The 22,371-nt window shown below is 47.6% G+C and overlaps 1 protein-coding gene across 1 annotated transcript in view; it reads right to left on the minus strand.

Annotated features, from left to right (window-relative positions):
* Positions 1 to 6,068: 6,068 nt before the first annotated feature.
* GPR156 (G protein-coupled receptor 156) overlaps positions 6,069 to 22,371 on the minus strand; it is a 106,605-nt gene continuing 90,302 nt past the window's right edge. The window contains exons 8-10 of the mRNA XM_005875350.2: positions 19,919 to 20,155; positions 13,454 to 13,612; positions 6,069 to 9,099 (exon numbers count right to left, since the gene is read on the minus strand). Coding sequence (XP_005875412.1) covers positions 7,771 to 9,099; positions 13,454 to 13,612; positions 19,919 to 20,155 — 1,725 coding nt within the window. The 3' untranslated portion in view covers positions 6,069 to 7,770. The remainder of the gene's footprint in view (positions 9,100 to 13,453; positions 13,613 to 19,918; positions 20,156 to 22,371) is intronic.

Below are 22,371 nucleotides of genomic sequence, written 5' to 3' on the forward strand. Positions count from 1 at the left end.
TCCAAGGCATCAAGCACCGTGTAAAATATTGTGAAAAGGCGATGATAAACATGGCTTTTGTCCTCCCGTCTCTGACCATCTAGTTGGAGAGGCAAAAAAAGCAAAGACAACAGCAACAAAATGAACAAGTGAAAAGTTAACAATAAAGGATTTATAGAGCAATCAAGACAACAATAAAATTGTTGTCAGGGGGGCATTTCAGGAGTATCTGACTTATTGTCCAATAAATTCTGAGGCCAGTTGGAAATGGTCAGAAGAAAGGTCACTCCAGGCTGGGGTGGTTAGAATGAGGGAGAGAGGGGCTGGTGTGAGCAAAGGTGTAGAGCCTGTGGGGGTTCAGAATAAGCGACCCCAAGATGTGCCTCAGTGGTATGCAGATTTCTTTGAACTAAAGGCAACATTGGCTGCAGGCTGGAGAAACTTCTGCTCCTCCCTTTTTAACTACCCAGAAGAGCTTGAATTAGTGGCCTTGCTCATAAAAAGTTATTATCAGAGATACCTTCTTTTGACCTGTCTATAGAGCAGGGCAAACTTCTATTTACTAAATGTCTGCTCTTCTTATCATCCTGCAATGACCCTTCAAAGCCTCCAAGGTGTATTACCTCATCCCTAGCTCAGGATGTCTTATATACCTCTATCCCCCTTTCTGTCTCTGAAGCTCTCCTGCATGAGAGAGTCTCCGGCTCTCTCATGTATGTGGGGTTCCCATGCATATGTATGTATTAATTTTGGTTATTTACTCTTGCTAATTTGTCCATTTGATTATCAGACCAGCCAAAGAACCTTGAGGGTAGAGGAAAGTTTATTCCTCCCCAGCCCTGAGGTGGACCCAGGTATGCTCTAGTAACAGACAGTAAACTCATTTGGCAGGAGCAAAGTGAAGAGTTTTAGGTAAGTGGAGATTGGGGGAGGATAGAGTTCCAAAATGGATGGCCTCAAACCCAAAACCAGAGTGAGACTTCATCCTGCAGGAAATGGGAGCAATAACGGGCTTTCAGCAAAGTAGAACCTTGAGTTGAAGAGATTCTATGGCCCATCCCTGATCTCAGCAGCAGACCTGTTACCTGTTTGCACTCCTGATGGGATCTCCTGTGACCCTTACCCAGCTCCATGTTTTTGTGCCATTTAAAGGGCACAATACCTGGGGGTGGGGGGCAGGGGAGACTTCCAGCTTGGGGGACTGACCATGGTCTTTTTAAACAAGGGACTTGCTTATTTTCAGTATCACATGTATTTGGCATTGAACTTCCTGAAGAGGGTGGGAGTGACCAGGTAGCTTTAGAATGTTCCCGTCTAGGAAGCTGGTCAATGACTCAGCAGTGGAGGGTTTTGCAATAGGTTTACAGAACCAGACCAGCTTGCTTTTCCCAAGGAAACCTCGGTGTCCTAAGAAAACCTCAGCCTGGGCCCCTGCCCTGCCGGGTTGAATTCCTCTGTCTTCTGGTAGCATGCCTGTAGCACATGCTCTGGAACCAGCATTGGGGAGTCTAAAAAGGGCTTTGGAATCAAGTCAGATTTTCAGTTCAAACTCTGGGTCTACCTCTAAAACCAGTTGTATGATCTCAGGCAAGTTACCTAACCTCTCCCTGTTATAGTTTCCTCATCTGTAAAAAGGAAATAACCACCACTTTGTGGGGTGGTTATAAGTATTAAATGAGACAAGTATTAAGTGACACATAGTATTTATCCTATGTATTTTTTTTCTATTACCAAGTGTATAATGGTTCTACAAAGGAAATTAATTGTGTCTCTTGGCTCCACTCTAAAAAAAAATTAGATTTCCTGATTCCCCAACTGCCCTTTCCCTCTAGGCCAGCCCTAACATTTGAGTCCTGCAGGTGGGGGTGCTCCTGCAGTAAGTGAACTTGACCTTGGGGTTCAGGGAGAAAATTCTGTTGCCCAAGAAGTGGATTGAAACAATCCTCATTTTTCCAGAGCTATTTAGAAGACCCTTCCCTCAAACTGAGCTGTCAGAGGGGAGGAGGTTTGGGGAGGGTTGAGATGGGTGAAGGGATTAAGCAAAGAAAATAAAGAAAGATTCATTAACATAGAAAAAAAGAATACATTGAAGACAAAGAAGGTGGATTTTGGTATAAAGCAAGAAAACATAAAGAGGATTTCTAAATATAAATCTATGTTTCCAAAATAACTTCCTAAGACAAACACTGACCTCATGTTTACTATGTGCCAGGCATAGTTCATACCACTTTACAAATATTAATTCATTGAATCCTCATAACAACCTTATGAGGCAGGTGTTGTTGTCCCAGTTTACAGCTGGGAAAACTAAACCACGAAGAGGTTACGCAACTTGCTGAAAGGCACCCAGACACGTGGGTGATTTCAAGCCAGGCATTTCAGTGGGGGTAGAAAATTATTGTACAAAAATGAGTGGAGAAGAGAGCCCATCTAAAATGCCTTCTTTTGACAAAGGGTTTAGGTATTATCACAAAGGATTTAAACGTAGGTGGATCAACAACACTGCTTCCATGATAAGCCCTGCCTCCCAGGTGACTTCTACTATTATGAGTTGCCTCTCCAGGTCCCTCTTGAGACAATTCTAGGTAGGCCACACTTCTTTTCTTGGTTTATTTCTTTTGACAAACATCTGCTGAACATCAACCATGGACCAGGCACAGTGCTGGGGACACCAAGGAAATTATGACATGTGGGCTCAAGAAGCTCACAGTTGAGTGGGGAAAGTCAAGAAATTAACCAACAGTCACATACATACTGAAGAAAGAGCTCTGCAAGGATGAAGTGATCCCCATTTCTCTCCAAATAAAACCAGAGCCAACTCATTTACAAAAGAGGTAATTGCCACAATCTGTCCACTGACAGAGTTAAGCAGGATGCCTTTCTTCGCCTCCTCCTTCATCTCTCTTATCTCTCTCTGTTCTTTGGACTTCTTGTCTTCCTTCTCTTTTCTTTACCTGTCCTTTTGCTTTTCTCTTAGTCACTTGAAGACCTTTCCAGGGCCTTTCCCAAGTACTTATGAGAGGAACATAAGTTTATACATTAATTTGAAACACAGGCAGATAGGGCAGGAGTCCAGTGGGAAACAAAGGCAGGTGGAACATAGGCAGGGGCAGACATGGCAGTTTGAGCCAGCCTAACCACAGGAACCAATCAAACAGAAATAATAAAATGTTTCTGGACTCAAAGCGGGAGGCATGGGAAACCAAGGGAGGGCCTGCAGTAAACAAGATGTACAAACACATAGAAACAGAAAATGTTCACCATAAGAACAGAGAAAGAACACACAGAAACAGGAAAAGTTTAGGTCCATTGCAGGGCAAAAGCAATGGAAGGAATCAATCAGGTGACAACACAGATAAACCTAGAGCAGGCTTGTAGCAAATATATACCCCTGGACTACAAGGCTTGAATGGGCAGCCCATTCTTGGGTTGCCCTCCCCTTGCGGGGAGGCTGAATCTGCTTGTAATAAATTTTCCACACTTTGCTTGAATCTTCTGGTCCGCGGAGCTCATTCTTCGGTGTCGAGAGACACAACCCCGGGAAAAACACCTTGGCTCACCGTTCTGGTTATCACTTATTCTCTGAGCCTATGCATCTTGCTAGTGTATTTAAATATCAAAAGGTAAGTCAAAGAATGAAAAGAGTTGGGAAACATTGACAGAGATCTTGTTAAGCTCATATCAGATTATTTCTCCCCGAAACACGGGCATTTCCTGTCTCTTGTGACCTCAATAGTGAACTGAACATCCCAAGATGTTCCCTATTTCGGATGCAGTTTGGCTGAGGGTGCTAAGACCAGGAACATTTTGAGAGAGAGATCAGAGTACATATCAGAGGTGAGGCAGAGTGAAGTCTGAGGACAACAGTAGCCTCTTTCCTGTCTCGAGCCCCATAAATGCCATCTGTGCATTAGACTTCTCATAACAAAGCCCAGATGGTGTTACTGGGAGGAACTGCTTTGTTTGGGCTTCAAGAAAGGGGACTCAGGAAGGTGATGGTGATAAAGATGTCCTCCTGCCAATAATGCTTATTAGTTACAAGCCTGTGAAGAAGCATCTTTAAGAGAAAATCTTTACCACAATAACTTTCTTGCTTCTCTTCATTAACTCCATTCTAGCCCACGTCTCCCTAAGATCCTTAAAGTACTGTCATTTTCAGAATTCAGTTACTTCTGGAATTCTTGCTCTTAACTCATTGGCAAGCAGTGAAACTGGATAGCTCTGGCTCCCTTTTGGCTGCTTTGTTAGCCCCAGAACAGGTTCTTTGTCTGCCTTTGTTTCATCCATTTATCTTCTCAGAAACCGATCCATCAAACATTTATTAGGCTTATCCTTTGTGCAAAGTTCTCTGATGTCTACTCTAGAGGATACAAAAATGCAGAAGACATACTCCATGCTTTCAGGAATATTGAAATCTGTGAAGACACATTTATATCATAAAAGGCCTGTGGTCGTGACACCGTAACAGGCGGAATGACCAAAGAATGAGTCACCAGGAGGTGCATGGAGCACCTCTCGTGGGCCAGGACTCATGGCTCGAGCAGGACTGGTGGGGCTCACGTGGGGCTGGTGGGGCTGGTGCAGCGGAGGTGGGGCCTGCGGCTCGCGCAGGGTGGGTCTGGGGTCCTGAGCAATTTCACGCACTGGGCCTCTAGTTTAAATATAACAAAATAAATACAGACACAGAAGAGATTTTGTGGAACTTGAACTGACTCTTCTTTTTATCATTTTAGAAGTAATATGGTTCTTTAAAAGCATGCCTCCTACATCTGATACTTTCCCCTCCCTCCCCTCCCTCCTCTATGAGTTCCAGAAGGCCAAGTTGATCCTTCAAGTCCAGGAGATAGGGACCCACTTTGGAATCAGGATGGATACCTCCAACCCAAAGATTTCAATCATCAGGGCAATATATGCTTGGGTCAGAATTATGACTGGCTCCATGCAAGACCTTAGGGCCAACAGAGACATGCACAGCCCAGATGATAGTAGCAGAGGCAATGTTTACTTCCCTTTGGTTCCTTTGTACAAGTTACAGCCCTTTCCTCAAGAGCATAACAATCAAGAGCATGCCAAAAGCCACTGCATACTCCTCCCTTTGAGAATTTCATCACTGGATTAGCTGGTCTTGGGTAAAAAATTTAGAGAAAGAGCTAAATTTAGGGCAAGAGGAGTAGGGGAGTGGTGGTGCAAGACTAAATGATGGACTAGAATCAGTATAATGGACTGGGCAGGCAGTTGTGTTTGGCACATAGTTTTTGAACCAAACGGAAAAATTTGGGGTATATTCTCCATCTTTCTAACCAAGTCTAGCAAGGGTTACAAAGTCATTCCAGGTAAAATGGATAATAGAAGCCTCTATATAACTGAGTTTGAAACATAGGTCCCCAAACATCCTTCTTTATTTAACTGTGGGGTCAGTTAATTTTATTTTGGGGTGTTCAGGAAAGGCTCAAGAGAGAACACATGCTGCACCTGAGTCTTGAAGGACGAGTAATTCACAATGTGTGGGAAAAGGGGAAAGGAATTCTAGATAGAAGAGGAATGGAGATGAAGAAGGGCTGGGGTGGTGGGACTGAGGATATGGAAGGAGAGAGAATGAGATGGGTAGAAGGATGGCCAGGGATAGAGCCTGCATATTCCACAGTCATGAACAGCAGACTGCTAGTGGTGACATGCTTTGGAATCAGGATGGATACCTCCAACCCAAAGGTTTCAATCATCAGGGCAATATATGCTTGGGCCAGAATTATGACTGGCTCCATGCAAGACCTTAGGGCCAACAGAGACATGCACAACCCAGATGACAGTAGCAGAGGCAATGTTTACTTCCTTTTGGTTCCTTGCTGGGAGGGAAGGAGCTGAGGGAGGTGAAGCCCAGCCACAGGACCCCCGTGGGTGGGAAGAGTCCAGAGTCTCCATGGTTTCCCCTGTCCACTGGGGCAGTTGTTTCTGTTACAAATGAAGTTTGGCAGAAGATGCCCTTGGAACCCAGGGTAACCCAAGGCAACTCTGGTGGCTGTGTGTCCACTCTCTGTGCCTCTACACCCCAGCCTGAGACCACAATTTCTGAAGAGACTTGCCTTGGGAGTTGCTTCTCTTTTATTAAGGTATCACTTGGACAGCAAACAAACAGCACAAGCAGACACTACAAACCCACATGCAGAATAAATTATGACATTTGTATGCAAAAGTAGACAACAGAAGAAGCTGTGCTACCAAGACAGACTCCCAATCCAGTGTCTGGAGACTCTTGAGTATTGGCAGCCCCTGTGAGTTCATGACAAATCTTCTGTGAGACTTTCAGAGCCCAACTCTCCCCTCCCCCCAGGCATATCTAATGAGGCTCAGACTCCTGCACATGAACATGTGCACACACACGGATGGGGGCAGAGGGCGGCCTCTAAACCACAACCAGATTAGCAACAAGCAAAGTGGACCCATCTGTGCTCTCCCTCTGGGTCTGGCAGCAGACGAGTTCCTGGCACTCGTCCTTCACCAACATCCTGGTGCAGGGGGCCCCTGAGGCAGTGAGGACGGCTTCCCACAGTGAGGAACCCAGTTTTGTTATCTGGGGGCAGGTGTCCTGGACTCCAGGGTGAGCACAACTCAGCTTTCCTACAGCACCCTTGCTTGATGGTCTGGCCTGCTTGCCATTCCCAGAATGAGTCAAGAGATGTATTCCCAGGAGAATCTACCAACTTGGAGTCCCCTGGGCTGTGGGCAAGTTCTCCATGAACCACTCTCCTGGTGTGAAGTTGTGAAAGTCACCTCAGTTCTTGGAGCCTCACATGCCCCATCTGTAAAAATGGGAATGAGAGTATCTACTTCCCAGGGTTATCAAGGAATTAGTGAACTCTGATGCTGCCATGTTCTGTGCCAGACTCAAGGTAAAATTTCAAAACCTGTTCTCTTTCCTGCCCTCTTCTCCCCCATTTCTTCCTTTCTATTTCCTTGTTTTCTATTTCCAGATTCATGTATCCATTGGTGGTCATGTAACCCCAATGGCACCAAGAGCACCCCTTGACCAACAGAGATTGCCAGTGTGTGCTTCCCCTCAGTCCAAAAATGGCACCAGGGGCAGAGTCAAAGGGATGGACCACAGGACCAGTAGACAGTCTGGGCATCAGGTGCCACCCAAGCCCAGGAGAGAGATCTGGGTAGCCTGTGGCCACATGGAGACCTGACTATCTCGGGGATGATGGTGAGGTGCCATAATGGTGGGAAGACATGAACAAACAGTGCTGTAGAGGTGGCTGTGAGCTGAGTCTGGCCAGAAGCCGGAACCAGGGGTGGTGCTGTTCAACCTTTAGCAGAAACAAAGTCGCACCCCCTGCCAAGAACGGGACACCCAAGGATGTAGGAAACTTATCTTAAGGCCAGTTTGATGGGTCATAGTCCACCACTCTGGTTCTGCAGAAAAGTTCCTCCATCTCTCCATCTGTCTGTCCACCAGCCAGCCATGTGGTATATATGAAGAGTTTTGTGGAATACAGGCTGACCCGGACAGGAAAGCTTCTGTGCTCATTTAGCACCTTTTTCCAAAGAGTATCTTTTATGGTCACTCAACTGGAGTCTTTTACAGGAATGCTGTGAGGTAGTAACAAGACAGGCAATACCCAAGAAGTGCTCAAGGTAACAGTACTCAAGTGAGCATAGCTGAAACATGGTAAGGGCTGGTCAAATGCAGGGCACTGATGTGTTCTCCTGAGGCCAGAACCCGCCTTCCCCCTGAAGGCCTTGGTACGGCTTGTCCTGGACCGACCTCTCTATCCAGGCCTGCTGTGCTGCAGTTCACACCAGTGTGGGTTTCAAGTCATCTTTGAAGTTCACGATAGGCTTTGAGCGGGCCCACAGCTTTTCCCAGGAAGCCAGCCCCCCAGCATGCTCAGGGTCAGAGTCTGAAGAGCCACTGTCACTGGAATCAGAGGAACTCTGGAAGCAGATTTCACAGTAGGGCCGGTGGCAGTGGCAGAAGAACTCGTCTGAGCTGCTGGACTCAGTGTCAAGGTAGTTTCGTGGAGAAGAAAGGGAGAGACAGCCTGGGGACCTCAGGGAATGCAGCTGGCGCTGCTCAGGCAGATCTGGTGATCGGCGTGGGCCAGCGGGACACTGTGCCCGGCCAGAACCAGAAGGCTGGTGAGGAAAGGCTGCGCAGCTTCTCCCAGCTCCCTGGGGCTCTGCCTGGCACTGTTTGCTGTCCTCCTGGATGCCCGGCTTGCCTTGAGGATCTGGGAGTAACGAAAGCTTCTTGGAAGAGGGTTCCCTGGAATCAGCAGTTTGAGGGTCCAAGCAGAGGCTGTCCCGGTTCTGCACATTTAACCCACTTTTTGTGCCAGATGCCACCCTATTTGCCCGATGCCCCACATGTGAGGGTACAGAGCCCGGAAAGTGTGAGCGAGCCCGCTGCGCTGCCCGCCTTCTCCTCACCATGTATGGGCTGAAGCCCAGCTCCCTGGAGAAGGGCATCTTCTGGGGGCCGTGGGCAGCACTGCTCTTCCAGGGCTGCTGGGGACAAGACAGGGAAGAGGGGACGGGAGCCTCAGAGCCCAGGCCCAGATCCTGTAGGACTTCCTGAAGCTTCTCCCTGGTCACTGAATTGACCCTTGACTGCTTCTGGGGCTCCCCTGAGTTCTCCAGCTGCCTCTGTCTCTGGGGAACAGAGCCTTCTTCAACTGGTGTGAGGCTCTGACGGGGGACTGTAGGTCCCTGGTCTCTCCGTTCTGCACCCTGGTTTGGCCCAGCCTGCTGCTTCTGGCTGCAGCCCAAATTTAAATGATCAGAAAAGTCTCTCAAGTCAGACATCTCCTTCCGCCCTGGGGAGGAGCCAGTGTCCTTCCCAGGGCCCTCGAGGCTTTGTGCACTTGAGGAGGGCACTGAGGTGCTCTGGGAGTCCTGGGCCGCCGCACTGGTATCATTCGGAGAGTCCGAGAGGCATTCCGAATGCCGCTGAGTGGCCAGGCCGTGTGCAGGGGCGGCAGCCTGACCCTCCTTGCTATGGGAAGAGGCAGGGAGGACAGCGCACTCCGGGGGGTCATAGGTACACTCAGCTGACATCAGCCTCACTAGCTTCTCTTTGGCGTTGTTTACTTGTTCCTGCAGGCTTTCAATCACAGCATTTTTCTGTAAGACAAAAGCAAAACCATCAACAAAAGATGCCACTGAGGGTTTTCACGCTGTCTCCCAGGGTGGAGGAAGTGTAGCACCAGAAGACGTTGGTTTAAATCCCAGGTGCTCTGTGTATTAGCTGGTGATCTTAGGCTCCGAGGAGGCACCTCCACAAAATGAAAAAATGTGATGCACACACAGTGCTGAGTACAATAACTGACACCTCGTGCTCAATAAAGGTTAACCACGGTTTATTGTAGAATCTTAATCTCCCCCTAAGGTCCCCACTCTGTGGCATTGCCGGTGAGATGGGAGGGTGGAGGAGACACAGCTTGCTGCTTGCTGGCTGTGCACACCCTCCTCAGAATGGAGAGGGTCAGGTCGCTCTCTCTGCAGGACACAAGTCTGAATAATGGCCCAACTCCGGGTTTATGACACCTTTGCAAAATACAGGCGAATTTGAGGCACATCCCAAAAGGATGATTGAATGGGGAGACAAGTATTTTGCCTCTTGCTAAACAGACTAGAAAATGGAAAACCAGAAGAAGGGTGGAGATGTCTGGGCCAAAGAGATAAGCCAGGAGGGGCCAATGAGAATCTCAGATTGGTGTTATGTCCTCCCTTAGTTGGCCTTCGGAGTGGCAGGTGAAAGCTTCCAGGTGGCACTATCAGTTATTGGTAGCTCCTAAAGTAGTGCAGGCATCAGAATTATTGGAGAAGCTTTGCTTTTTTTTTAAAATAGGATCATTGGGCCTAAGTCTCTGATACTTGATTCAGTAGATCTAGAATGGAGCCCAGAAGATGAATGAGGCTGGGGCAGTTCTGCTGTTGAGCTGCCTACCTGTTGCATAGCTTTTAGTTGGTAAACAGGCTGTGCCCAGGAGGCCTGGTGGGTGCAAGCTGCAGAGGTGTGTCCGTACTGACTGGGATCGTGGGCATGAAGTAGGAAGAAGCATACTGATGGTGGGTGTGCCCTGAGCATCCTCTGGTGATAACAGCAGCTGCCTCTCTAACTCAGACCTTATGTCCACCTTCTGACATTGCTGATGATCAAAGGCGGTGGAGGAGGGAAGAGATCATCCTGGGGAACTGATGGTCTTGGGGCAGACAACCCAGGTCAGGTGTTTGGAAAGGTAATAACACAAGCATCGTGTTCTAGGAACTCTGTCTGAATACCCAAATGCTGCCTCTCTGTTGCCATCACCTTCAAAAAGCTGAGGATGCGCGTTTGGACATACACTTATTATGCCCTAGAAGTAAAAAGTTGTTTCCCTTCTTTAGGAAACCTGACACAAGTCGACTATAGACCACACCTGTGGTGCCTTCTCAAGTTGAGATGAAAGACTTGCCCAGAAGGGACCCTTTCAGAAAGCAGTACTTTGAGTAAACTAGTCCAGCAATAGTCTCTGGCAGCAACTCCAAGGCCGATCACTGCTCCCTATTTATAGGCAGGAAGGTGATTTCTCTGATACCGGAACTCCCAGTTACGTCCTGGTTTAGTCTACTTCTTTTATCAGGAGAGTCCCAGATCAGTGAGTAACTGCTGAATAAGCGGAAGGGACTGGCAGCTGAGCACCTGTTGGCAGCAACTCCAAGGCCGATCACTGCTCCCTAGTTATAGGCAGGAAGGTGATTTCTCTGATACCGGGACTCCCAGTTACGTCCTGGTTTATTCTACTTCTTTTATCATCAGGAGAGTCCCAGATCAGTGAGTAAGTGCTGAATAAGCGGAAGGGACTGGCAGCTGAGCACCTGCCTAGCCCATCTCCCCTTTCTCACCCCAGTGTGGTGAGGTTGGGGCGTTGCTAGGAAGGTGTGGATGCCTCGGGACTCACCACGAGCAGAGTGGATGAGTAATCTGGAGACAGTCATTCAGGCTCTTCATGATACCTGGGTGGTGCCAGATAGCTCTTGAGCATCTCATAGTGGTCACTGTGCTGGTTGCCCAGGAGGGACCCCACCCCTCTTCCTCCTCAGCAGCCCCTCCTCATGAAGGAGGGTTCGGGCTGGCTTCAGGAGGCCTCGACTGCCTCACAGAGTTAGGAGGAAGCCACCAACTGCTGACAGCTAACCCGGCAAGTAAACTCTGAATGCTGTCTTTTTGTGCCTTACCCACAAGTTTCTTTGAGTGTAGAAAAATAGGATCAATGCTGAGTTGGGAAGAATGCTCTTCTCCCAGCAGACGAAACATCTGAAATTGGCTGGTGACGGATTGAGAAATGTCAGTCTAAACAATAAATTTCTCTCCTTTCAGAGAAAAAAAGTGGAACTCTGATTTCACCATGGCTGCATACTAATTAGGGGCGTGGTGTGAGTCACTGCCGCTGTGAGACCAAAATCTGACCTACCAAGGCAGCTGCATTTAAATGAGCTTATTAATTATTACTTTTGGCACATCTGGGGAAGCCAAACATCCACAGGTGTGTTTCACAAGGTACAGGCCATAAGGAGAGATGGAATCGCCCTCTGGTTGTTATGGCTCAGGGAAGAAAAAGAATAGTTGGGGTTCCTCTGCTGCGGAGTGTAGAAGGGGGTTCTATAGCCCTGGGAAGGTTCTTCCTGCTGGCTTCCACACAGCCTGGGAAGTCGGTGATGGGTGCTGCCCTGGACAGCCCCTGGGGCACCCCTGACCATAGTGGCGAGGGGGGCAAGAATGAGAAGGTGGACTGCCCAGGTCACGGGAAAGGACCTGGGCGGCAGAGGGGCTGCAGTGGAGGGAAGCTGGAGTCAGGGTTTGTGCACAAGACGAGGCAGGAAAGATGCCGTGTTTTCCCACCAGGCAATGCCAGAGCTGGGACCTCTCTAGGCCTGCTCCGGCGCCTGGGGGCAGCGGCTGGTTCCCAGGCCTTTTCTGGGAGAGAGGCACCAGGTGTGGGGTGTTGGGGAGAGGCCAGCGTTTTACTGCCTGTGCATCTGCTCCCTATTAGGGCCCTTCCTCTGCAGACTCAAGGCATCTTTTTGGATAGAGCAGATAATAGTCACTGCGTGGGAAACAGCGTAGTCAGTGTGGCAGAAGTACAAACAGCACGTCATAAATTACCATAAGGCTAAAGAGTCAGGCCACTTGGCTGTTCCAACATTAGCTGATTGTGAATGAAAACCATCCTGGCTGTTCTCGCCAAGTTTCTGGCCTTCTGTTGAGCTAAAAAAAAAAAATGCTTCTTTGAAGACTTCACAGAGTATCTCAAAGGCAATGCTACTCCCTTGCCAGGTGGGAAGAAATCTGGCTTTGAAATAGGTCCTGAATGCTTCATAAATAGTACAGAAATAGAGAAGTATTACTCTGATTTTTTAAAAAGGTCCAGACTGAGGGTATGGTGTGGGAGACTAGAGGGGCACCGACAGGGGGTGCAGGGAAGGTTCACCCCATCACTGGGCTGTGTTTCTTAGGTTCCCACCTCACCGTCCTCTCAGACAGGGACCCCTGATAACCACATGTCAGTCCAATTACAGAAAAACACAGTTTCCCAAATAGCACCTACTCAGGTGTGTTCTATACTGAAGAAAACATGGAAACTAATGTAGTTGGTGTGAAAATATTGGCTAATTCTTCTGAGCCCTGTGCCTTCTTTCTGAGGCAGTGCAGCCTCCAGCTTCTCCATGTGCTTTCTGCAAGCCCACACCCCAGTGCCCAGTTCTGGGAGAGGTGCCAACTCTGGCTCAAGCACAGAAGAAGGACTTGGTGCTACTACGGTATTCAGAGGCCCTATTTAGCCCTCCTCCCCATCCTTAGACACTTATTGCCTCTCTGGGGTGGTGGGATGATTGAGATCTCTAGTTAGAACCTGGAAATACAGTAAGGGGCCCTATAAGATCTTGTAAATGAGGGCACTGCTCTATGTAAGGAAAGAATGTATCACACAGAAGGAGCTAGAATCCACTACAACTCAGGGCCTTTCCAATTCTGTTCCCCTGCTTGGAATGCTTTTCCCCACAATCTTTTCTGGCCAGTTTGTACTTAACCTTCATCTCTCAGCTAAGAGAGTCTTGTCTGACAGCTCTAAATTAGGTTCCCTTGCCCTGACCATCCATAATTCTGCCTTACCACCCTGATTTGTCCCTTCATTATTCTCTTGATCAACATCTATTTCCTCCATTAGACTGTGAGCTCCCCGAGAGTAGGGACTATATTTGTTTTATTCATCATCACTTAGCACAATGTCCAGCACACAACTGTGCAATGACTGAATAAGTGGGTGAGGATCAGCAGTGGGAGAGTCACTGGGGAAATGTCAAGGTTTTGCTTGCTGCCAATGGAAGTGGGGGAATGGGCGGAGAAGAAACAACATTAGCAATGGGACAGCAGGGGCCCACCGGTGCGTGACTGGAGTTCTTTACAGAGACTCCACCAGACAGGGGTCTCGCTTACCTCTGTGAGGAGTCTTTCCATGGAGGTTTTCTCTCCTCTGGCATGGCAATTCTGTTCCTCACCATACGGGGCATGGCAGCTTTTGCTGGGAGTGCTGAAATATTTGGCCATGCATCTAATTGTTTGGTTTTCCTCTTCAAATGCCTTCCATTGCTTCAGCTGTTAAATAACAGAGCATATGTTATTTATTTAATTACACACCCAGAAACACATTCTCTCACTAGTTCTCCAAAACACCAAGGAATGACGGTGATACACTAATGCACAAACTATTCTCTCCTCAGAATGTACTGTGCTCTGGAAAGCTAATGGACGGAAATAACAGAAGGCACAGAGAATGTTAAGGTGATATAGTTTTCAAAATGCCAAAGGAAGATAATAGGTAGATGACATAGAACCATCTTAGCTTGACCCAACCATTGCTGAACTGGTCAAAGAAAACCAGATTGAAGTATACTCCCAGGGCCATGTTCTAAAGCCAGAGTTTATGAGCTATAACAGGGTTAAGCAATCTAAACTCTGTATGTTTCAAGTGAAACTGTTTCCAGTTATAGGTAGCTGTTCTTAATTATCCTCATTCGTTGGGTAATGGTGTGCTCACAGCGATTGCAAACCCAGTTCCTTGCTGGAGAACTCCTACCCCAAGTCAATAATCAACGCTCAGATAGGAAACCACAAATGGCAATAAACAGCAGTAAAAAAGACAGAACATTAGGTCTGTGATCTGAGCATCTTTTCTTCCTAGACAAATGAGGGAAGACTCAGAAGGAATATGACTGATCTAGGCCCTTGCAGGGGGTTAGCAGCAGAGCCAGAGCTGTAACAGGGTCACTGTGCCACCCCACACGACCTCCACACAGCTGAGAAGACAGAGACTGTTAACTGTGGGGTCCAAAGGAAAGTTTTTTGGGAGAAACTGTTTTTAAGAAGCAATCTGTGGGAGCATGGGCTAGTTTGCCTTAATAGGGATGGAGCTGAACACAGAACATTCACCAACAAGGGCCATCCTCCTGAGCCTTTGGGACACTGTCTCTACCCGGCGCATGCCAGTGACACGGATGCCAGGGGGAGGCTACAGAGAAGGAAGTGTCTGTTTTTCCTGTAGGAAATCTCAGCATGGAGAGTGCTAGTGATGTACACTGGGCACTGTGGCACCTTAGGAACGATGTTGGTGGCTGTGGGAGCCTCACAGGGATCCTGGGACTTCTTTGCTCACTCATTAAACATGTCCTAACCCCAATTTGGTAAAGCTCAGATCGGATTCTAAATCTTGCCATCAATTTCAATACCACATCCTCTGTGTACTCAGCATGTGTTGAACTGCATGTTCCTCATGCCATCAGGAGTCGGTGTGATCTGTACTGGGTCAGGCCAGGAACCTCCCCCTCAGATGCCCTTCTCAAAAGCCTCGGGTGCCATCAGCTCCCCACCCTACTCGGGAGTTACTGGAGCCTGGCACATAGGGTCACTATACGGTCCTGAGTGGACGGAGCAGACACCAGTGTTGTTCTCCTAGGACTGACCCTAGCAGTGTCGCAGTATCTGGGCTCCCTTTCGGACTCCTCATTTCCTCAGCAGTAGAGCTTCTCCTCTCTCTCCCCAGCACCCCCAGGCCCAGCCCTCTCTGGAGGAACTGCTCAGCACTGGTGTAAGGGCACATCCAGGGCTCTGGGTCTGTCTCACCCCAAGCTGGCCAGGTGGAGCCAGGGTGCCCCCTGATGAAAGCCCCCGCCCCCTTAGTTCCGTGTCTGTGAGGATCCTGATCCTTCAGACTTGACCCATTGGAGTTTCCGAAATATGGCAATAAATGACCTCAGGTCACAATTTCTGGACTTCTCCAGGACCCTTCCTCCAGAAGGACAGGCACATTCCTGGTTTTTCAGCTTCTGGGCTACGTGGGTGTGGTAGGCTAAATAATGCCCCCCACCAAAGGTGTTCCTCCCCCTCCCCCCAAGCCCTGGAACTTGTGAATATGTTACCTTATGTGGCAAAAGTGATTCTGTAAATGTGCTCAAGTTAAGGATGTGAGATGGGGAGATTATTCTGGATTGTACAGTGGGCCCAATGTAATCATGAGTCCTTATGAGAGGGAGGCAGGAGGGTCAGAGTCAGAAGAAGAGAAGTGGCCATGGAAATGGAGATCAGAAAGAGAAAGATTTGAAGATGTCGCACTGCTGGCTCTAAAGATAGAGAAAGAGGCAGGAGTCATAGAATGCAGGTGGCCTCTAGCAGCTGAAAAGGCATGGAAGCGGATTCGCCCCAGGAGCCTCCAGAAGGGATGCAGACCTACTGACATCTTGATTGTAGCCAAGTAAATAAGACCCATTTCCGATTTATGACTGCCAGAACTATAAGAAAATACATCTGAATGAAGTCACTCCATTTGTGTTAATTTGTTACAGCAGCCACAGGAAACTAATACAGTGGGATTCAATCTCCAGTCTTTAACAGGATATACGAGGACCTTGAGGATGTCACCTCTTACTAGCAACCTTCTGCCACTCTTCCTTCAATCTGTGCTTCAAAAAGTGCAGATTTGTGGTGCTCCAAACATAGCCTGTTCTCTCTCCTCCCTCTCTACCTCTTGTCATGCTGTTCCCCCATCTGAATGCCACCCACTGCCCTTCCCCAATCTTGCTTATCCTTCAAGACTGGGCCCATTTTCTGAGAAGGTGTTATGGAGTTCCTAGACAGGCTGGGGCACCCCTTCCTCAGCATCATGTAACTTGCCTTCCCCAAACACTTAAAACCTGCATTATAATTCCTTTCATGTCTGCTCCCAGCTACACCCAGAGATGGGGCCATGTGTTGAACTGCATGTTCCCAGCAGGTAATAAATGAGTGGATAAATAAATGAACAAATCGTTTTCCTTTAAAAAACTCACCTCTCTAGTAGGGGCACTGAGACATATGCAGATACCTCTAAGGCAGAGTAGGAAGTCCTAAGTACTTACATGGAGGAGCAGGTGAAACACTTTGGGGGATTAGAGGAGAAAACAATGTCCTATCTCAGGACCTATCTGTCTCTCAGAGGTGGAGGGAGGGAAGGAGAAGATGTGTGTGGAGATGGCTCACACGCAGGATACCATCAACAAAAGCAGAGGCTTGCTCATGGCTGGTGATGACCTCAGTGTCTGGCGTCAACACTCAGGCATTTCCTGAGGACCTGCGTAGAATGCTACTTGGTCCACTTGTGCCATTCCACTCAGCTCTCTGGAGCCACCTAACTGCCCTTGAGGCATCTGTGCCTTTGTTTTCATAAACCCCTCCCACGCTGTCCAGTCCGAAGGCTCAGTGGCAGGAGGAAGTATCCTCTCCTTGCTCTCTTCCTTCCCCATGTAGCTCTCCTCAGATACTTTTCCAACTTTGCTCAGCTGTCTTTCTCTCCTGGGAATGCACAGTGCAGCTCTCACAGGGAGACTCTTCTACCAAAGGCCACTGAGCCAGAGGGGAAAGTCCATTAAAAGGACAAACCTACTTACTTTTAGATTAAAAAAAAAAGAAGAAGAATTTACTTCCTAAACTTAAAATATAATAAAGGCATGAGAGAGAAAACAGAAAAGGAAAGATAAAGTAAGAGGAAGGGAGTTTAAGACAGCTAGGAGGAAAAATGGGAAACAGAGAGAAGGCAAGAGAAAGGCCAACACTGTCCATCCATCCTGTTCCTGTATCCCAAAATAATTCCACTGCCACTCTCACTTTACAAATCAAGTGCTTTTTGCTGTTCAAACCTGGAAGCCAGATTTCAAGGTGAACTGCATCCTGCATTTTATGTCTATGTGTGCAGATGGGATGTGCCTAGATATCACGACTGTCCTGGGTGCTGAGGTGGAAGTCTTGTGTCTGAGACTTGGGATGCCAAAGGGACAGACGCGAGTGCTCAGAGAGGAGATATAAGTGGAGCCACATCATGGAGGTTGCTGGTTCACTCAATTTTCAGAGAGAGGTCTTGTTTTATTTAGGTCAGGAAGGCTTCCTCTAATAGTTCCTTGGTGATTACTTCTGCCCCAAATTATTTTTTTATCTTTCAGAGATTCCTATTAGCTCTAAATTGTTTCCCTAGATAAGGTCTCCATATTTGATCTAGTCTCTCATTTAAAAAAATATGTTTTTTATTTATTTCAGAGAGGAAGAGATAGGAAGAGAGAAATAGAAACATCAATGATGAGAGAGAATCATATCTTTCAGAGATTCCTATTAGCTTTAAATTGTATCCCTAGATAAGGTCTCCATAGTTGATCTAGTCTCTCATTTTAAAAATATGTTTTTTATTTATTTCAGAGAGGAAGGGATAGGGAGAGAGAAATAGAAACATCAATGATGAGAGAGAATCATTGACTGGCCGCCTCCTGCATGCCCCCAACTGGGAATCAAGCCTGCAACCCGAGCATGTGCCCTGACCTCGAATCAGACCATGACCTCCTGGTTCATAGGCCGATGCTCAACCACTGAGCCACACCAGCTGGGCCCTAGTCTCTCATTTTTAAACTGTCTCCTTGTGTTCTGTGGCCTTACATTAGTTCACTAATTCAGTATTTTGCTATGTCCAATCGCCTATTCAGTGTTTCTACTGGGGTTTTGAATTTAACACAATGTTTTTCATCCTTATTTAGTATTTCATGATATAAGATTATGTCCTTCTCATGATGGTTTGCTTTGGTTGAAGAGAGGCAATATCTTTTAAATCCTATTGACAAAACAAATTTGCTATCTTTTAAAAACTTCTAATTTCCTTCAGAGGAAGGAAGCTTGTCCAAATCTCCAGAAATTTGTGCATCTCTTCTTATGAACTGCGGAATCTCTTCATAGGTCCTTTCCCTCTGAATTTAGTTTTACACGGGAATAACTACAGTTTCCTAGTATAGTAAATGCATTTCTTGGCTTTTCCCTCATTGTCACAAGATGCCTGCCATAGCTCCAGGCACAACAAACATGCAAGGCAGAAAGAAGGTACAAGAGGCAAAGCCAGCCACACCCATAGCTTTTTCAGCAAAGCAAAAGCTTTCTCAGGAGCCTCTCAGAAAACTTTTGGAGTTCAAAACTGTGTCACATAGCCTGGCTGGTGTAGCTCAGTAGTTGATCATCGACTCATGAACCAGGAGGTCATGGTTTGATTCTTGGTCAGGGCATATGCCCAGGTTGCAGGCTCAATCCCCAGTAGGGGGTGTGCAGGAGGCAGCCAATTGATGATTTTATTTCATCATTGATGTTTCTATCTCTCGCTCCCTCTCCCTTCCTCTCTCTGAAATCAATAAAAACATTTAAAAAACAACAACAACAAAAAATACTGTGTCACATGGGCACCCCGAGCTGTAAAGGAAGCTGGAAAAGCAAGTATTTAGCTCTTTCAGACTATATAGTAGAGGTGAGCAAGGAAGAAAATTCCTCTAGATTCTGGCATTGAGGCACTACTCATCCTTGATTTTTAGCGCTGTTGCTACAAATATTTCCATATTTGTTTATTCTTTTGAGTATTTTTATGAGAATTTGTGAGAAGGCAGAAGAGTAAAAAGCCTATGCCTGTGTCATACCTTCATGCCCCAAGGTCCACTCTTCCCTTTTATAAATACCCTGTGACCCTCCATCTGCGATTTTATCAGTTAGTGCTCCATGGTAAAGTCATTCACAGTCAACTGGAAGCTGCATTCGGAACTAGATGGGGTGCTGAGGGGGTAGTGGGATGAGGGAGGCCTTGGGGGAACAAAAAGAGAACTAGAAGGGAGACAGGAAAAATGCCCAGTGCCAAGTTCATTAACTCAGACGTGTGTGGCTCAGTGGTACCCTGGGGCCCAATCCGAATAATTTCACATCACTTTCCTCCAGAGACTATGATTCCTTTACATTTCCCTCCAGATCCCCTTTCCCCCCTTTGCTGTCTGGACATTTCTGCTGCTATCTTCCTCCTTTGTTTGATTTTTTTTTCTTTAATCCCTATAATATGAAACACATGTTTATTGAGTTTTTATTTCTCCTTTTTGTAAAAAGAAGAGGAATGCTTTCTATTTTCCTCTAATAAAAAGAAAGAAAAAAGCATTTAAAATTGCATAGAGTTCCAAATGAGTTTTCCCTGTGAATCTGCAATCCTAAACAGGAAAGAAAGGCTCCGGACTCCCAGGCTAGGGAAAAAATGACATTATCAAGATGAGGAAGGGATTGAGGAGCAGTGAAACAGACTGGAGGATGCAGAAAAGCAGGTCTGCGAGTCAGCTGCCAGGGGTGGAAATGTGGGACCGCTGCACTCAGTCACTCTGGGCTGCCCTCTTTGCTGACTGGGAGCCCAACTGTCTTCCTCCAGGAGAGCGAGGAGGGAAGAACAGAAGGAGCCAGCTCACCAGGAACCCACCTTCCTTCTGACTCTCCAATAAATGTTACCCAGAAGCCTTGAGAGAAAATACAGTGAGCAGTTTATCATGCCCAGCCAATGCTCTGGAGGACCGGCCCTGCCAAATTCTCCTTAGAACATACCTGGGGAACGAAGATGAAGCAGTTGATGGTGGTTGTGCAAACAAAGATTCCCCCGGATGTGAGGCCAAAGACCAGGTTGGGCCAGGAGTGCAAGTATCTGGTGACCACAAAAAGAAGCCCAGCGACCAGCACCACAAGGTTGACCCCAACCATGATGGTTAAAGACTGATTCACAGGAGGAGAGCTGACGTGGTCGGTCAGGCCAGCCAGGTAGGCACCATACAGCAGCAGCAGACCCTGGATGCGGAGGGAGAACCAGAGGCTCGGGGAAGTGGAATAACAGACAGGGTTAAAGAGCAGGAGGGCTGGGACCATTTAAAATAAGGGTAATAATACCCACCTTAAAGGGGTGCTATGAGGGTTTACTCAGACATGAGAGGACCTTAGGGTGCTTCTGGTACCTAGTAGGTGCTTAATAAATGTTATTTTCCTCTCCTGCCCTGAGAATTGGTTTATCAGAGATCAGCAAGATGGGACTCTGCCGGGATAGAGGCACAGGACCGGAGGGCATAGGCGGGCAGGAGCCCTACAGATAGGGCTGCGGGCACATCATGCTGCTGGTGGTGAGGGCTGCCACGTCCACCATGTGGTTTTACACTGCGAGGAGCTGAGGGCCACACGGAAGCTGAAATACCCCCATGGCCTGTTTGCCCAGACATGTGCAGCGGCAGGAGCAATACCCTGAGGAAGGGGCTCATTTTTCTAATTTTCCCACAGGCACCATCTGCTTGCCAAGCCCTGCACCTGCAAGATTGCATCTGCCTAGAAGGGAGGCCTTTTCTGATTTACACAAAGGACCTCTCCAGGCTAGCAGAGGCTCTGTGCCAGTGGGTGTTTATGGGAGATGAAGAGTGGAAGCAGGAGGACAAAGGCAGGCTGGGAACTCGACGAGCCTGTGGAGCAGGCACAGGCAGCAAAGGCTCCATCTATACCCTTCACCCACTTTGTGACATTCCCGGCCCCCACCACCGGGAACCCAGGGCCCTGTTCTTTCCTCTTTCTCATGAATATAAAGCTGCTCTCGCCCTGGCTGGTTTGGCTCAGGAGATATAGCGTCGGCCTGCAGACTGAAGGGTCCTGGGTTCGATTCCGGTCAAGGGCACATGCCCCGGATGTGGGCTCGGTCCCCAGTAGGGGGCGTTCAGGAGGCAGCCAATCAATGATTCTCTCTCATCATTGATGTTTCTATCTCTCTATCCCCCTCCCTTCCTCTCTGAAATCAATAAAATATATTAAAAATACAAACAAACAAACAAAAAACTTGCTCTCAAAGTTCTCATTTCTACTAGGAAGAAAACGACGCCCGGCACCTTAAAGTGCTTTCTCTCTTGGAAGGAGATGCATTTAAACAGAAATCAAAACTTTAATCAATAATACCTAACATATACTGTAGATGCAACATAAGTCCACCTGACTATGTGTAAAGTACCATGCTAGGTGTAGGGCAGGAACCAGTGCTACAAAGAGAACTAAGCCATGGTCCTTTCAAGGAGCTCGGCCTGCTAGGGAGATTGAAGGCAAGACACAAATGTCCATGTTTTATAACTGAACCTGAAGATGCCATGGGGGATGAGGTGGGGTGGGAACTAGGGGACTCAGAGGAAGAACTAACAATGAATATAAATAAGGTCAGGTATCAGCAGGGCACCTGCCAGTGTCCCAAAATGCCCCGACCTGACTAGTTCCACCTACAGGTACAGCCCTGGCAATAATTTTTGGGAGGACTCACAGCCTAGAGCAGCGGTTCTCAACCTGGGGTCACGACCCCTTTGGGGGTCGAACGACCTTTTCACAGGGGTCGCCTAAGACCATCGGAAAACACATATATAATTACATATTGTTTTTGTGATTAATCACTATGCTTTAATTATGTTCAATTTGTAACAATGAAATTGGGGGTCACCACAACATGAGGAACTGTATTAAAGGGTCGCGGCATTAGGAAGGTTGAGAACCACTGGCCTAGAGTAAAGGATCAGCATGGCAGAGATGCCTTCTGGATGCCCCCAATGTCCAGTGTCCCAAGTGGGGCCTGACGTGCCACCCTGAGACCTTCAATGGTTAGAAGATACACCAGTCAGGAGGCCAGAAGGGCCTGACTTTTGGGAAACTGATGCCATCAGGTGACATTTGGCAGAGTTGGATTATGAGTACTTTAATCAAAAGTGAATAAAAGTAACTCTTTGTTTTTAAAATGTTGATATCTGATTCTATTTAAAAATCTCAGCCCTGGCTGGTGTCAATCAGTGGTTAGAGCATGGGCCCTGTGCACACAGAGGGGGTTGGGAGGGCGGTTGATTCCCGGTCAAGGGCACATACCTGGGTTGCTGTGCGATACCCGGCCCTGGTCAGGAATCATGCAGGAGTCGTGCAGGAGGCAACCAATCAATGTGTTTCTCTCACATCCATATTTCTCTCTCTCTCTCTCTCTGTTTTTCTCCCCTGCCCTGCCC

This window comes from Myotis brandtii, unplaced genomic scaffold, assembly GCF_000412655.1.
Source record: "Myotis brandtii unplaced genomic scaffold, ASM41265v1 scaffold46, whole genome shotgun sequence".
Taxonomy (NCBI): Eukaryota; Metazoa; Chordata; class Mammalia; order Chiroptera; family Vespertilionidae; genus Myotis; species Myotis brandtii.